General features: G+C 40.1%; 2 protein-coding genes across 2 annotated transcripts; one reads left to right on the top strand and one right to left on the bottom strand.

Moving 5' to 3' along the window:
- The first annotated feature begins 416 nt into the window (after positions 1-416).
- Positions 417-5,453, top strand: LOC111231286 (leucine zipper putative tumor suppressor 1-like). Its single transcript, XM_022758335.1, has 8 exons — positions 417-659; positions 747-875; positions 2,644-2,806; positions 2,900-3,291; positions 3,414-3,572; positions 3,774-3,905; positions 4,233-4,427; positions 4,737-5,453. The coding sequence occupies exons 1-8, from the start codon at positions 429-431 to the stop codon at positions 5,283-5,285; spliced, it is 1,950 nt and encodes a 649-aa protein (XP_022614056.1). The 5' UTR covers positions 417-428; the 3' UTR covers positions 5,286-5,453.
- A 4,158-nt stretch (positions 5,454-9,611) lies between these two features.
- On the bottom strand, positions 9,612-13,785 carry hspb11 (heat shock protein family B (small) member 11). Its single transcript, XM_022755840.1, has 5 exons — positions 13,560-13,785; positions 13,320-13,426; positions 10,128-10,196; positions 9,993-10,036; positions 9,612-9,909 (listed from the first exon to the last, which is right to left on the bottom strand). Exons 1-5 carry the CDS (start codon positions 13,649-13,651, stop codon positions 9,817-9,819), a joined length of 405 nt encoding a protein of 134 aa, XP_022611561.1. The 5' UTR covers positions 13,652-13,785; the 3' UTR covers positions 9,612-9,816.
- Between the last annotated feature and the right edge of the window lie 53 nt (positions 13,786-13,838).

Genomic DNA, 13,838 nt, shown 5'->3' with positions numbered 1-13,838 from the left:
AGGGCACCTAAAGGGTTATTTGTCAAATTCAACGGCCAAGCCATAAATCTAGACACACAAAGCCGGGCAGGATGCCAAGATGGACTTTTCTTCACTTTGTTTGTTTTGCAAATGTGAATACACCTGCTCTTCATCACAAGATGTCTGGACTGAACAGGAAACAATAAAATTAACATTCTAACACTAGAAAATGATAAACACCAGAGGCAACTATTATATGGCTTTGTCCTTTCATGAAAAAAATCCTCTGTTCAAGGACCAATATTTATCTTCTTTGTGTATAATGTGTGTCATACCTTTCTTGTCCTGCAGATGAAGCCGCTGACTGTACTTCTCTGGGGTCATGAGTTGTGTCTTCTCCTCTCTTCTGTGTAACTCGACCGCCTGGATTTCAGCCCCACCTTGCGCCCACCTATGCCTGCAGGACCATGGGTAGTGTCAGTAGCCTCATCAACGGCAACAGCCTCAACAGCAAACACTGCAAGGCGTCTGAGCATAGGTTAAAAAAGGGAACAAACCATCATAGAAAGAGTGGAGGCTGCAGCCTTGACGGGTTACTGAAGTGTGGCTTCACTCAGGGCTCCTCATCCACCACTTATCCCTCTAAAGGCCTCACCCACTCCCGGTCAGGACGAAGTGAAGATTTTTTTTACATCAAGGTGAGCATATGTGCCTTCTTGTCACATTTATATAACAACATTCATTGCGCTGCTCTGAGATCAAATGTTTATCCTGTTTCACACAAGGTGAGCCATAAACCGAGGTCAGTGTATCACAGAGGAGGATCAATGGAGGACCGAGGGAACAGAGATGGGGAATCAGATGGGCGACTGCAACCGAAGCTGCTGCTCATGTCAGGGAAAATGACGGAGAGGGTGAGCGAAATGACAATTTTTCCACAAGATTATATGCTTTTTTTTTCAACAATTTAGATTAAAATATTAATGGCAAACTCTATATATCTATATAATAAATATGTATCTTAGCATATGACTGGAAACAGGGGGAAACAGTCTGGCTCTGTCCACAGGTAACAAAATTGGCTTACCAGTTACTCTGAAGCTCACAAATTAACACACAATATATCATTTGTTTACTCTGTAAGAATAAAAGCAACAATTCTCAGTTTTACAAGGGGATGTGTGGCGTATTATTTTTTGGCCCAGTGCAGTTGCCAGGCAACCAGAGAAACTCCAGGATGTTAATGCTTACAGCAAAGAAATAGTTCAGCGCATACCCCCCATGTAAAATGGAAAACTTTGGTTTTTAGCACAGGATACACAAACAATATAAATTGTGCCAATTAGTGAGTTTTAGAAGTGCCATGGGGTCAGTTTTGTTACCTTTGAACAGAGCCCGGCTAGCTTTTTAGCCCTGTTTCCAGGCTTTATGCTAAGCTAAGCTAACCTGCTGCTGGCAGTAGCTCCATATTTAGCATGCAGCTTTGAGAGTGGTATCAATCTTGGCAAGAAAGCAGATAAGTGTATTCCCTTAACTATTCCTTTAAGATTTAGACATGATAGATTGTAATCTGTCTCATAAAACATAGCTTCAACTATGCTTTACATGACTGGAACCATTGCTATGATTTTTCTTATAATCATTTAAAAAATCATACTGCATAACTGCAACAGACTTTAAAAACCTCACAGCGAAGTTGAGGATAAAACATGCACAGCAGGTGGTTTAATAGGTAGCAGCCGTTCCATATTACCTGTGCTGAACCTTCCCATCTTATTAATCACCCCCTCCCAGATTAATGACCTAAGAATGCCTTGATCTTCTCAGAGAAGTCATTTCTGTGCCAGGAATATGAAAGCGAACAGAGACTCCTTCAATAGGTCTTTATTCCTCTGGGGCAAGACGGGGGGGGGGGGGGGGGGGGGGGGGGGGGGGTAGGAAGCAGCTTTAAAAGAGACAGAGCAGAGAAGAAAGGAGAAAAGAGAGAAGGATCGAGGGCCAAAGAGAGTTTGAGGGATAGAAAGAGAGAGAGAGAAAAAAAAACAAGGCAAGGCATCCCAGTCATGAAGTCAGTGAGAAGGAATGCTGAGCTCACAAGCTTTACCTCTTCCACTTCAGCAGTAGCTCATATTATTAATATCACAGAGAGGGGCTATTCATCTTCCCTCAGACAGCACATGGGGGAGAGATGCGGGTTGCAGAAGGGAGGAAAAGAGGACAGAAGGGAGGGGAGGTATGGTACTGCTTGTGACGTTCTTGGACAGCACAGATGGGGCATGTGGAGTATAAGTTCATCTTTGAAATGAGTTTTCTCCATTATGACAGTCTAGTGAATTTTACTTGCAACTACTGTTGTGTGGCTTTTAATACCGTCAGCTTGTAGTGAAGCAATTCTGCACGCTTCACTGGTTCTATTTCTAATATGAAAAGACATGATTGGAAAAAACATCTATCCCTTTCATTTGTACAGACTTCTACCACGTGACAATATTTATCTCTCTGAAAGCCAGTCATTATGATTTTTCAAGTTTCAGAATGTGACTCATCCTCGGCTTTTTGCACTTTCCGTAACAGTACAAGAGGACTATCTTTTTGCCGTGCTGTCAGCTAAGAGAAGCCACTGAATATGAAAACAAAAATAGGGGAGGGCACCCCTGACTGTGTGTCATTTCACTCTTCCAGACCTCTGCTGAGAAGTCATTGGTCCGTTCCACTGCCTTCAAGCCTGTGATTCCCAGGAGTACGTCCTCCACAGAGACAGGCCAGAGCAGCCTGGACCACATCCTCTGTCCTCTGGTGAAAGCAAGGACTCCAGACATTAGACACAAGCAAGACACTTTCTCAGGTCTTTGTCTATTCTATATTGGTCTTAAAATGAGATTATTCAGGTTGAATGACAAATTACACTCAAACCAAATGTCATCCCTTTTCCTTTCAGGGACTCTCTCAGACTCCGGACGTAACTCTATGTCTAGCCTCCCCACCCACAGCACCAGCGGCAGCCTAAGTGCTTCCACAGGCCCTGTCAGTCACAGCGACGGCAGCTCAGCTCCCGCAAACAGCCTCAGCAAGGGAGTACAACCCAGTTTGCCTTCATGGGTCAGTGGGAATAGCGCTAACCTTGACTGTAGCTACAGGGCTGTTTTAAACAGCAGTGGGATGGCTTCTAAGGCTAATGGGGATGCTGGCTCCCCACTTTCTGCAGATGAGCCAAGCCCTCTCTCTGAAACTGCAGGTGGGATTCGCTCCCCTATTACTACAGATGAGTCACTGATTGAACGTTTGGAACAAAGGCTGCTGGAGAGAGAGACTGAACTGCAGGAGCTACAGGTACCAAGCTGTAATAAAAAAAAAATAATAAAGCATGTGTTCAAGATCAGCATCCCTCATTAGTAGTTGGACTGTACAAGTGTGTGAGATTTTTTTATTTAGATTTGTTCACCTTACAACAGGTGAGTTTTGAGGAGAAGGAATCAGACACCTGCCAGCTGTTTGAGGAGAGACAAAAATACTGCGCTGAGGAGATGGAAGGGCTGAAGCAGCGATGCTCCACGAAGCTACGACAAGTGTCCCAAATGGCTGCAAAAGCCCATCAAGCACTCCAGCTGCAGGTCAGCCAGCTCCAGGTCAGCCCAGCTCCTCTTTTCTTACCAGTCCCCATTAAGTCTGGTTCATTATCCCATCAAGCCTCTCACCCTTTCCAGCTAATCAGTAAATCAAATAAGATCAATATTTCACCATTAGGTGCACAGAAATTCCACACTTTGCACATAAGCAAAACTTTGTGAAATGAACAATCGAATCTTGTACAGGCGGAGAAGGAGAGGCTTCAGGAGGACGTCTCAAAGTTAAGCCGGGAGAAGGATCTTGTCCAACTCAGACTGAGGTCTTATGAGACTGAGAGCACACAGTTGGCTCCAACACTCGAGGAAACTCAATGGGAGGTGAGCCATGAGTCATACGTGTGATATCAGTTGGATTTGAAACCTTGCTGCATACAATACAATCTGGTACAACCTTCCTGCTGGGGTGTGGAAACATGGTGTTTTTCCATCACTAGAGGAGAAAATCCAAAATGTTGTATCATTTTTAATAAGAAACTGAAATCATAAAAGAATCAGAGATATCAACTTCCCCATTTTCCTAAGTAGTTCACAATGCTGCCCTTTTACACCAAGAGCATGACTTACTTTTACCTAAATAAAAAAACCTCTTTCTTTGCCACAATATTACATTGTTTTATCTTCATAATTGCCTCTGTCCAAATGTAGGTGTGCCAGAAGACAGGCGAGATCTCACTGTTGAAGCAGCAACTGAGAGACAGCCAAGCGGATGTCAGCCACAAGCTAAACGAGATAGTCAGCCTGAGGGTGTCACTGAAGGAGAACACAGCAAAGATGGAGATGCTCCAGAAACAGAATAAAGACCATGAAGACAAACTCCACTCTCGCACTATAGAAGTTGAGGTTAGTCTGTTGAGTCTGTGATTCAATGGCAAGTCACTGCACAATGTTTAAATAAGGACTATGAATAAAATGCCCACAGAGTGCTTATAAGATGAAAGCACTTTTATTGGGGAATTATAGTTACTATTATGTGATACACTCAACTGCAACATTCAGACCTTTCAATGTCTGTGTTTTAGAAGACATATATAATCACAGTCTTTACTGAGAGAGCTTATTTGACTCTCTACATGATTAGGCCTGTTATATCAGTCAGAATAATCATCTTAATTGCTGCCTATGTCTGAATATTTTCCATTTTTAATTCAGGTTTGCCAAAATGAACTCCAGCGCAAGAAGAATGAGGCTGATTTGCTGAGAGAAAAAGTGGGCAAACTGGAGAAAGACATTCAGGGAATGAAACAGGATCTGGCCACGGCCAAAGAGCAGAGGCTGCAACATAGTTTGCAACTTGAGGGCAATGCCCAGACTCAGGCCTCAGAGAAACTAATCCAAGGCTCAGGCTCCCCTGCTCAGGGCCAGGGGGAGGAGAACAGGGAAAACATCTCCGCAGATCAACTCCGGAGAGACGTTGAGAGACTGAAGCGGCAGCTCAGGGAGGAGAAGGACGCTCAAGAGAAGCTGGCCAACAGCTTTGAGCAGGAGAGGCAGACGTGGAACAAGGAGAAAGACAGGGTCATCAAGTACCAGAAGCAACTCCAGATCAACTACCTGCAGATGCACAAGAAGAACCAGGACCTGGAGAGGATCTTGAAGGAGCTGACCACTGAACTGGAGAGCCGGACAGAGCTAGGCATGGACCTTACCTACAGCTCAGGGTTACAAACATATGACGATGTTATTGCCACAGAGATTTGATGGGAGCACTCACTCACGTGCTAAAACTGATACTGTCACTAGACTGTTTTTTGACCACGGATATTTATGTGACTCAATGCCACATGCAACATCACAACAACTGGAGCTCATTCACTGTAGTGTTTTTGGAGGTTTATTTAATAGAACATGCATCTGGTGGTGTTTTGAGTCCAGGGTGTAAAAAACAGTAAAATTATACTTAGCTTTTTGTGATGACACTGTTACTACTTGCTTAAAAGTTAAAAAAAAAAAAAAACTAAGTTATTTAATGTTCAAATGAGAATATGTTTTATTTTTTTACCACGTTATCTAAGGATCACTCATCATTCAAATAATGCACAACTTTGTCACTTATTCATTTTTAATTGATACAGGCCAGACAATGCCTGACGGTAACACATGATAAGCATGATTGTGGTTGAACATCTGTCCCTTCAGTCCCTTCAGAAAATGACAGTGATATATCATCCATTGTGTCTGGGTTCCTAAAGCTTCATTTACTTGGCCTTGTGTATCCATTTTACTGTATTCTCCCAAAACAGTTGTAAACTATTTCAAAAACAATGCACGTGTCTTATGTTGTGACATGTCTACACCATTGTAAAAAAAAATATGTTTTCCACCACAAATACATGTTAGAATCACTTTCAGCTGTCATGTACTTTCACCCTTACATTCAAAGAGATAATAGTGCAATTAATATATTTTTTTATTAGATCATCTGCATGTTTTTGTCATTCTCTGAATCTTGTAAACACTTTAAAGCCTTCTGTTACTGAGAACATTTCAGTGATCAGTGAATTCAACTTCATTAAGACACACAAGTGTCTATTTTGGTGTCATATTATGTGACAATATACAATAACCATCTCTCCACTGATCTTATATTTAATATATGAAATATTTCTTTTTTCATGAACACTATTGTCTGAAATGGGTTCAGGCAGTTAGATGTAATCTAACTGTCCTAATTAATTTACTAAGGCTTCTTTAAGCAACACAAGCAAGGATTAAAACTTTGGCTCAGACGACAGTGAGTTCTTTGTTAAGTAAGCTGTAGGCCCTACATCTGAACTATGCAGAGAATGGAACATTTATTATTCTATCAATATGTCTTGTTAATGCACACAATATAGAATGGTATATACTAGAGATCACCTCTGACAGATACCAAAGACAAATGCAAATGTTGGCATTCACTCTCTGGTGTGTGTGTTTAGAGGGACAGAGGTTGAAGGGGGCTGGATAGAGTAAAATAAAATCAAATATTTAAGAGAGAAACAAAAGGCAAAAAGGTGATCTCTTGGTAGTAGGCTTCATGAGAGTTAGCTGGCACTGTTCCACTTGGAGACAAACAATCGTTCCGATTATCAGCCCTGGCCATTTGGCTCTACTATTCTGGAGCTATTCCACTTCCCACAAGGGCAAAGTAGTTTGTGAAGCAGAAGTTTAACTACTACACCCACTCAATACTCAGGGGCTTGCACAGACTATCAGGCTGAAGTATATACACACACTGCTCTGGTCAAGAATGTGTGTCAATCTCTGTAATGAGGCTACTTGAGAATGCTCAGCTACCTGCTCTTACATTACATTACCATGGCAGTTCAGGAGAGATTCGGAGGCAGACAGACTAAGTGGAACTCTAAGGTGAGGTGCTGTAACTAGTGACACTCAAACTCGAGTGTCTGCTAAGTGTTTTACAGCCTTTACTCTGGGCCTTAGCACAGAAAAGTGATCAAATAGGGAAGAAGCAAAATTACGTTTGATAATGCAGCTTTGGTACTGGAAAAAAAAAAATCTTGGAATCCAACACACAAAAATAAACTTAAAGCAACTTGTACACCTTGGGCAAAAAAACCCCTCAGTGAATTGGTCTGTGTTCTGAGATAGAACTGGAAATAAGTACCAAAAAACAAGCAAGGGTGCAAACACGTAGGTGATTTGAAAAGCAGAAAATATTTGTCATTTGTGTATCACTGCTCCCTGTAACACTTTTGCTGTATTCTGAAAAAAAGTGAATATTACATCTATCTCAGTAGACACACTTATTCATGGGGATTCTTTTTGGCAAAAGAACACAAAGAAGTGAGCAGGTGTATATGTTTAAATATCACCAAATATACTATTGGACTTTGCTTCTTTTCATTGCTAAAATGATCCTTTAATGCACTTCACGTTGAAAGGCATATATGGGTGAATACTTGACTTCCTTCATTACGTAAACAACACCACAATAGACAAAACACTGTAGCTATAAATCTATAGAGGTATTAGATTTACAACAAAAAAAAAATTGTCAAAATCTTGTTACTATTTATTACACTTCACATGCATTTGCTGGATTTTGGACTCAGAAATAAATATGAATGTTGTTATATATTCAAAGCTGTCTTCAACTGCACTCTTTGTCAGTTCCTCATTATCATTCTCAATTCCTCTTGGACTTAAATAATAATGAGAAGATTGTTTTCTTCTCCCGTCTAATCATCTAATTTCAGCCCATTGATAGTGTTTCCTTCCTCACACAGCAGCTCCTTCCAGCTTAGCTTCTGTCATAACTAAGCTGATTGGACGAAATCAAAACTGAAATCAAATTAAGGCCCATTGTCAGTGTGTGTGGCTCCGTTACTGACATGAAAGGAGGACCACACAGAAGAGATAACAAGAAATTCAAAGCTGCTGGTTTGACAAGAAAGAAAATAACAGAACTGGGTGGGTGGGGGGATTTCTTCCTCAGAATAACCATATAGCAGACATCATCTTCACTTATACAACTGTATATAATAAACATGAATCCCTGCTGCTACATTTTCCTGTGCTTTAAACAATAAGTATGCAGCCATTTTCTGATGTGCTTTAACAGCAGAATATTTGAAAAAAATGATTAAACTTTAACTTCCAACTTCCATTTATCTTTTTCATAAAATCTACCATTGTCAATTAAGGCATGTAGTAGCAGCGAGGGTTTTTGGGCAAGTTATGATATACTATTTCTTTTTATGGACTCAGCTGAACATAAAGAGTTGTAGTCCAGCAGATGTCTCAGTGTGATTGGACAGCAGTGATGCAGCCATAAGAAGACACTTGGTGATAATTTAGCCCTGCCCTGCAGTGACATGATAATAATGCACTCATATCCTGCTGTGATTCTCCTGATCGGCTGACAGTCAAGCACAAAAGGGATTGAATTCATTAGCAATGGGGAGGCACATTTGCAAACCGTGTGTTCACCATACCAAAGGGATCTCTGGTCACATATTAATAGCAAACAAATGTAATTATTTCAAAAGTTGTTCTATGATAGCAATAAATTATTGGTCTCCTGTGAAATGGGAGTTTGCGCCTCATTGCGTGCCTCGACCCTCACCTCCAACATTATAATAAATATTCCATACTGGTAAATAATAAATGAGTCAATAACAGCCTATCAGTTTCTACCTTACCCTCATTCCTCATTACACACTCACATACTCAAATGTGCTATATCCCAGCCATACCCCTAAGCAATTAGTTGTTCTAAAATATCAGGGGACTAGTTATTCAGGCATGTACTTCATATTTTTATTGGTTTATTCAGAACCTTGCATGCAGACCAAGCTACAGCAAACACAGCCTCAGCAAATCCCTAAGCTCCTCCACAGTCAGCAAAGTAATTGGGGAGGGAGTCCCAAAGGGTCCTTGCACAGTGCTGAACCCTTTGCTACCGACAAGTTGAAATGGCACTGAAGGTAGATAGGAGTCGGTGCTTGTGTGTTGAGTGTGCGTGGAGGATATAAGTACAGGAGGTGGCTTGAGTACTTTGTGTAAATAGGCCCGCAGTCTTTATAGACTCAGTGGTTGGCTTGGAAACCATCTGGTTCCCCAAACCCCCAGCTGCTTTGCCCATGGTTCCCCATTTCTATGGGGATGTCAATTTCTGCTCATGGGGGTGGAGTTGGGAGGGAAGCAGCAAGGATGCCAATTTAAGCCCCCATTGCTCAAAATTAGTTAATTAACTCTATCTCTCACACATGCAGAGAGAAACTTCCTTTGTAAGTAATTCTGCCATTCATCACAATCCAACTCTTCCATTGTGAAGCTTTGCCAACTATGAGCTTGTGAAATTAGCAGGAACAGTTGAATGTGAATAAAAAAAAGCCCCACAAGTGAATCCATAATATTAAATAAGCACAAACACAGAAAATGGGTTGAAACAAATTTCAAAATTAGATGCCAGATTCTTGCTTTATCTGCAATTCCAACTTCACTGATAAGAATAATGCAGTCAAATTAATTTTGTTTGGACATTCATTTATTGATGTTTCCAAATCAATGTATCTCGCATATTCATGGAATATTCTTATCAGAGTCACAGTAACTACTACCACTGTCTACCATGAGGGAGAAGATATGTGGGTCAGTGTGCGTGTCCCTTATCAAAACAGACTGAGCATCTAATGAGATCTACTCATATTTACAAATACTGACAAAAAGCCATACACAGTATATACAAAAAATGTCAGGTTTTAATTCACAAAAATCAAGTGTGTCAGTTTTGTACATTGACTCTGTGCACTGAAACAAAGTGATCATAACCTGTGGTGATGATAAACCGAAGGTGGGTTGCACTGCTTCCATTTAGCTGAAAGAGAAAATAAAAACAATCAGTTGTTTTACCTGTTGATTCTATGGATTCATGTTTGACATATTTTCATTTTGACTTACCGATATAGCGTTTGACTGAAGATGTCCTTCTGTATGTTCAAATTCTATAAATGTATATACATTCAGGTTGTTAATCCCAAATCCAATTCTATGGCATTTAAACCAAATGTGCAAACAGATGGATGGCCCCCTTACCTTTCTCTGTGACAGACTCAAATTGAGAAGCATTTTGTGAGGTATTCTTTTCTATCTTTAGATGCTTAACTGCAAAAGAAAAAAACATGGCTATAAAGATATCCATGAACGGAATCAAACACTGAAACAACACAAATTAGGCATATTTTTCTTTTCAGTAAAACATATAATCTTAGATTTTGTGAAATGTGGTTAAATGTGGTAAACTGTGTTGGTTCACCACTTTGGTCGACAACTTTTGTATGGATCGTCAGGAAATTTGCGATGTGCATTCAAGCCAGCTTCCAGATCATCTGTGATCACTTTGGTGCACCCTTGATTTTTCATCTAGCGCCTTGATTAGGTCAAAATTCCAATTTGCCCAATACTTTGGGTTTATGACCAACTACCAGCAAAATTAATGACACTCCCAACACCCTCAGCTGTCCTTCATGTTTATTGCAAATTAGCAGATGCTAGCATGCCAACATACTAAACTAAGATGGTGAAAGCATTATACCTGCTTCACATCAGCGTGTTAGCATTGTCATTGTGAGCATGCTGGTGTCAGCATTTAGCTCATAGCAGAGCCTTAGACCATTAACACACTGAATGTGTGGCGTGTGCATGGTGTGTGCGTGGCAGGTGCGGAACATCTTCCTTTTCATTTTGGTACCCATGTTAACGGGTTATAGTGGACACACGTCACAGTACCAGTAACATGGCTGTATTTTTGTCCAGTCGTGTTTTTCTTCCTTCAGATGACCATACAGTCAGTTCTTGTCTAAAATCTTCCAAATCAGTCATTTTGACCATGTAAATACTGACATGTATAATTTAAGACTTTCTGTAATTCTGATTACAAACACTACTGAGCTGAAGAAACCCTAATAAGTCTAAGGAAAATTAGTCTTGACTTCATTTCAACAAAAGATTTGACAAACAGTCTGGTGTCTAAGGTTTTCCAGTGTGCAGACACTGGAAAACCTTAGACACAAGGGTGCTCTGTCGCCTTTATTGTTTACATTATTGATTGAGCCCTTGGCCGAGGTCATCAGGACTAATCCCAACATAAATGGGATTACAGTCTGTTAAGAAAACCATGTTATTTCCCTATTTGTGGATGATGTTCTTCAGTAGGAATCCTGGAAAATTCATTTCGACAGCTCTGAACTCTGTAGCCTCATTTGGTACTCTGTCAGGTTATAAAATTAATCTAGGAAAATCTGTTGCTATGCACTTCAATATCCCCCAGAGTATGCCCATACAATCTCCCTCTCAGGTGTAAGAGAGGGGTCTCAGATACTTTTCATCACTGCTGAACCACATTTTTTCTGTACAATTTCTGTACACGAACAAAACTTTTGAGACTAATTATTCCCCTCTAATTCAAAAACTTAAAAGCGACTTGAAGAAGTGGACCCTCATGCCAACTCCCTTCTTTGGGAGAGTCAGTGTAATAAAAAATGAATATCCTTCCCTAATTAAATTATCTATTTCAAAATCTCCAATGCTATTTGACCCCAGCATTTTTTTAAAGTCTTCTAACTCTTGTTATTGGAATAACATCAATAACATCAGAGAGTCAGGTTTGTTAAATTTACTAAGCCGAATGAACTGGGACGTTTATCCCTGCCCAATCTATAACTCTATTGGTCAGCTCAACATAAAATGATGAAAAATTGGTTTATGGATAGGCAGGATTCTTTATGGATTGGTCTTCAACCATATCCTAGAAGGTTTAAATCCCTCCCCCTTTATCAACAATATAGATCAGATAAATTCTCTTAACAATAATATTATTATTCATAACACTACTGGTTTGGAGGGATGAGAGGACATGTTTAAATATTCCCTCTGTTATTGGAATCCTGATTTTCTGGCACAGATTAGTAGTACTGGTCTGATGGAGTGGGTTTTCAAGGAACTATCAGATTTTACAGGCCTGCTGATCTCTGACTCTTATAAGTCTTGGATCAAATTAGAACTGATTTTAATGTTCCTCTTAAAGATTTTTTTCAAATGTCTCCAAATCCATCACTTTATAGAGTCTTTTTAAGGAGGCATGGGATCCGTGTGAGACTGTAGGAATTGGAAAATGCCATAGTCTTGGCCAAATCTCTAATAGGAATAATTTCAGAGATTTATGCTCCACTGCTGTACTCTGATTTCTCATCTTATGATTCCCTGAAGCCGTTGTGGGAGTGTGATCTGGAGGTGACATTTGGTTCTGCAGATTGGAAAGATTTGCAATGGCACCTTTCCAAAATCTACTTTAATGTCCATACATGAACAAAACTAGAAGACTTATTTCACAGCTATTCACCTCCAGAAATTGTTTTCCATCAGCTCAAATCTCTGTTATGAATGTAAAATACACAAAGGTATGTTTATACACTTTTTTGGTCATTTGATCACATTCATGGGTTCTGGAAAAAGGTTCATTCTGTGATCCAGGAGGTTACTAATCAACAGTTTCAACTGTCTTCTTCATTTTATCTGTTAAACCATACACCTGAAAATCTTTTTGATACAGACATCAAATCTGTGTTAATAATTATTTTATTTCTGGTTAGCAATGTGGATCTCCTGCTGGACAAACTACTTCCTGATGTCAATCATAAATTGAACAAATTCCAGGGGCCCCTTTACATTCTTTAGAGACTCTGATTCCCTTGCCCTTAGAAGGCAATGGCTGATTGCTTCATCTGGATGTGCTGTTTATTTAAAAGTTTGGACACATTTTCCCAAAGTGTGTCCAAACTTTTGACTGACACAGCTTTTTGTGGTTTTTCCTTTACTCCCTCTCCCTCTCCCTCTCTCTCTCTCTCTCTCTCTCTCTATCTATCTATCTCAATTTAACTTTTATATACTACAGCATCTGTTGTTGGTTTGGACTTTTCTGTTTAATTTGTTTTTCTCTTCGCTATTGTTGTCTATGTTGAAGGGTGTGTATGTGTTGTAATTTAAAAATCAATGAAAAAAAGAGTAAAATTTCATATTGTCTATGTTAACAAGAAAAGACTTACAGTTTGAATTTGATCAAAATGACTAGTTTAATAGCTTTTATTAATTCATTTCTTAAGATAATGACACAGCTTGTGTTTGCAATTTGTCATGGGGGACTTCAAGACACAAAACAGCAATTCTTTGCTTGATTTCTCAATGTATTCGACTGCAACAGTGTGTGTGATAGTATCACAGCCTCCATACCATTGTAGCTGTCCACAGTCACAGCAGAGATCTTCTTGGGTTCAGCAAAGCGGATGATGAACTCCTGAGGAAACATCCCGGTCGACATCCAAAAGGTTTTAGTGTTTCTGGGTGAAAGGGACAAACAAACATTAAATGTTAACATTGAACCAACGGGTTAGGGAGCATTGAACGAAGCGAACACCTGACTTTAACTTTCACTGTAGCGACTCAAGTATGAGCAGAACAAGCTACACTCACCCGTCAATGATGTTTTCTGGTGGGTGATTCTCATCGCTGGATGCAGCGACGACAACTTTTGCTCCCAAAGAACTCAGAGAGGAATCGATCATCTTCAGTGGATCACAAGAGAGAATATGATCTTCGGTGCCACCTGGTTGAGGAGGATAACAAGAGTTTCGACAGTAATGCACAACAACCTGTTGTTTTAGTTTACGGGTCTTGGGGAAGTGGACAACTAGCTACTGCCGTTGCCTAGCCAACCACAGCGTCGCAAGATATATACGTCAACATCATTGT

Source organism: Seriola dumerili, unplaced genomic scaffold (genome assembly GCF_002260705.1).
Source record: "Seriola dumerili isolate Sdu_G_001 unplaced genomic scaffold, Sdu_1.0 BDQW01000017.1, whole genome shotgun sequence".
Lineage (NCBI taxonomy): Eukaryota > Metazoa > Chordata > Actinopteri > Carangiformes > Carangidae > Seriola > Seriola dumerili.
This window is presented reverse-complemented; position numbering and strand designations above follow the sequence as displayed.